General features: G+C 38.0%; 1 protein-coding gene across 1 annotated transcript; it reads left to right on the top strand.

Moving 5' to 3' along the window:
* Positions 1-747: 747 nt before the first annotated feature.
* Positions 748-2,709, top strand: ID3 (inhibitor of DNA binding 3). The gene is made up of 3 exons (XM_077480990.1): positions 748-1,162; positions 1,572-1,639; positions 2,088-2,709. The coding sequence occupies exons 1-2, from the start codon at positions 863-865 to the stop codon at positions 1,620-1,622; spliced, it is 351 nt and encodes a 116-aa protein (XP_077337116.1). The 5' UTR covers positions 748-862; the 3' UTR covers positions 1,623-1,639; positions 2,088-2,709.
* Positions 2,710-3,380: the final 671 nt, after the last annotated feature.

Here is a 3,380-nt window from a genome sequence, read left to right as displayed (position 1 = left end):
TATGTTATATTTATAACTTTTAGTTTTCCCTCTGTATGCTATATTTATAACTTTTAGTTTTCCCTCTTTATGCTATATTTATAACTTTTAGTTTTCCATCTTTATGTTATATTTATAACTGTAGTTTTCCCTCTTTATACTCTATAACTTTTACTTATCCCTCTATATTTTTAACTTTTACTTTTCTCCTTTTATGATATATTTATAACTTATATTTGCCCCTCTTTCTGCTATATTTCTAACTTTTACTTTGCCTCTTTATGCTGTATTTATCAACTTTAGTTTCCCCTCTCTATGCTGTAGTTATAACCTTTACTATTCGTTCTCTAGTCTATATTTATGAACTATAGTTTCCATTCTTTAGTCTATATTTATAAACTTTAACTTTCTTTTACTTTTTGTTTGTAAATTTTAGATCTACTGTTTATTTTAGCATTGACACAATTAAAAAAAGACACTAAAATGTGTTTTTTGCATGCTGTCTGTTGTTATGATCGTGTCCCCTGTGGTTTCAGTGATTGCAAATGTAACAGAAAGTTTAGTAAAGGATCGCCCCCCCCCCCAAACCCCCCTCCCCTCTCTCTGTGACATTAATGACACTGTCTCCAGTCCCTAGGAATCAGGATAAGCTGTTTAAAAGTGTTCAGCCAGCTGTTATCTCAATATTATGGAGCTGTGGGGAGGAGAGAAGGGGCTGATTTACATAGGAGAGGGGAGGGGGGAGCCCGATCATATAAGAGCATGGCTCGTTCAGCCTGACAAGCTTACACATCAACTTGCTATCACATTGTGCGGAGAGCAGCAAACTTTTTTGGGATCTTCTACCGGAGCAGATCTTCCACTTAAGGGAATTATCAGCAACATGAAGGCCATCAGCCCAGTGAGATCAATGCCCAGCTGCTACCAGGCTGTGTGCTGCCTGTCCGAACAGAGCCTGAGCATTGCCAGGAGTAGTAGCCACAAGGGAGGTGTAGAAGAACCCATGGGTCTCCTCTATGACATGAATGATTGCTACTCCAAGCTGAAGGAGCTGGTTCCAGGCATCCCTCAAGGGAGCAAACTAAGTCAAGTCGAAATCCTCCAACATGTTATTGATTACATCTTCGATCTGCAGATCGTATTGGGGGAAGAGCAGGAGCACAACAACCTCTTATCACTACAGGTAAGGTCTCAGCTAGTGTGGACTTCTACTACAATGTGATGCTGCCGGTGATCTACAACTGTGTACTCTTCTATCACCCATCTTGTGGGCTCTGTTCATTTCTAATGCATGCTTGGGGTGCCTTATTATGATCAACAACCTGTAACACACAACTAATGCACTCCTTCCATTCTAAAGATTCCAATCTACAACCTGTAGCACTAAAGCAACCTGATGACCTGTTACTACTATCAGCAGTTTCTGCTTTTACTATCTACTACTAATGCAATGTAATGGTCTGTTGCCAACTAGCTTTATAACACTAATGCAATGTGCTTGGTAACTTAGTTCACCTGCTATGGCACTAATACACTCTTGAATGTTGCCTGTATTATAAGATACTAATGATCATCATATTTTTCTGTTACAGAATTCAGATTTCTCAGCAATGTCGACAGAGGATGCCAGTCTGTGCCATTGACCCATCTCCCTGTCATGGTAAGAATCATTTTTCTTTGATTGCCTTTTGGATATCATAATTAGAATTTATAATTCATAATTTATTATTGGGATATCATAATAATTTTTTATTGGGCTGTCTTATTCTGAATTTTAAAGGACAGTGGGCAGTCCAGAGGTTTATTTGTTAGTGGTAAATGCATAGATGTGTGCCCAGGATTCACCCATTTTTATAATGAAATCCCAGATTGATGTGTGAATATATCCTGTTCCCCATAGTGTTCCATTTTAAGCTGTAGTAGAAGTGCTCTCTGACATCACTAGGCGTAGCAGAAAGCATTGAGTAGGAAGCTTGGTGGTAATTAGCAGAGGCTGGCTCTTGTAAGCCCCAGGGGCGGCGCTAGCTTCCTCTCTGGCGCCGCTCAGTCTGCTCCCCCTCCCTTGCTCTGACTCACATTTATATACATGCATATTTCTCTTTCTGCAGGTGTGGGAAACTCTTGAAGAAAAAAAAAAGTTCTTTCCATGAAGCATCAGAATCCAACATGCAAGAATTTAACCCTTTCAGATCCGGCAATCAAGATCCATTCCTATAAAAAAAGACTTTTTCTCCCCTCTCTCCTGAGAACCTTTCAAGACCAACAGAGAGTATTAATTCCACAAGTGACCCTATGAACTTTGATCCAAATCCACTTAAAAAAAAATAAAAAAAAATTATAACCCCCATTTCCAATCTGATTATACATGGTCCTCATCGCCCTACATATTTTTTTATGACATTCCCAAAGATGGTCTGGACCATGCAAACCATTCTACCCCCCTATGAGTACTATATCAACTTGAATTTCTGTTACTGAAAGAAAATAACTCTCAAGCTGTAAATATATTTTTGTAAACTTTTATTTTTTTTTGTTTTTTTTAAAATGCTTTCATGTGAAAATCTTATATTTTGTAAGGACATAGATGCCTTTAATCTGTGGCGATGACCTCAGAATGATCCCACTCTCTAAAGTAGAGAATAATGTCTTGGAACTGCTGTTTCCTATTTTTAGAAAACTTTTTATAAAAGTTGTTACTTATGTGTACATAATAAAAATTCTTATTTTTAACTTGTGGATTGTTTGTTTTATTTTTTATGACCTTGAATTAACAGTGTATGGGTGACCAGTGGTTGGGACAGCCTAGGGTTGCCACCTCATCCCTTTAAACCTGAACACACTTTGAATTACACAGGTTCTGAGGCTAATTTAATTCAGATAAGATGCCAAGTGAGTTTAATTGCCCCCTTAATCGGCCACACAACCTGTGTAATTTAATATCAGGCTGTCCTAGGGTTGCCACCACATATCAGGTCAAAATAAAACTAAGACTGGTGTTTTATAAGTCTGCAAGGACCTGTGCTTTTATTGAAAACACTTTATCAATATTTTTCAAATCTATTGTATTGGCTCAGGGGAAGCTATGCTCACTTCAAGCAGCCAATTAAGTAAAGGAGAAGCCATTCTTTAAAAATCTCTTGGTTGTTTGAAGTGAACACAGAGCTAGGTATAATTTAATTAAATTGCCCTTTATTGTAATGTAACATGTAGTTAGTGTAAACCAACAACAGGTGGACAGTGGTGGGGGGTTGTTTTTTAAAACCGGAGAGTGCAAAATCTGCTGCAGCTGTGCATGGTGGCCAATTAGTTTGTAACTTCAGCTCGATCAATTAAGCTTTGATAATAAAACCTGGAAGCTGATTGATTGGTTTTTATGCAAAACTGCACCAGATTTGACGCTC

Source organism: Lithobates pipiens, unplaced genomic scaffold (assembly GCF_037356315.1).
Source record: "Lithobates pipiens isolate NorthernLeopardFrog02 unplaced genomic scaffold, aLitPip1_a1.2 Scaffold_16, whole genome shotgun sequence".
NCBI classification, from domain to species: domain Eukaryota; kingdom Metazoa; phylum Chordata; class Amphibia; order Anura; family Ranidae; genus Lithobates; species Lithobates pipiens.
Note: the sequence above shows the minus strand (reverse complement) of the source record. Positions and strands in the feature narration are given on the sequence as shown.

Coding starts and splice junctions, on each gene's coding strand:
- ID3 (XM_077480990.1), top strand. CDS start 863: ATGAAGGCCATCAGCCCAGTGAGATCAATGCCCAGCTGCTACCAGGCT. Junction 1,163..1,571: donor ACAACCTCTTATCACTACAG/GTAAGGTCTCAG, acceptor TTTCTGTTACAG/AATTCAGATTTCTCAGCAAT.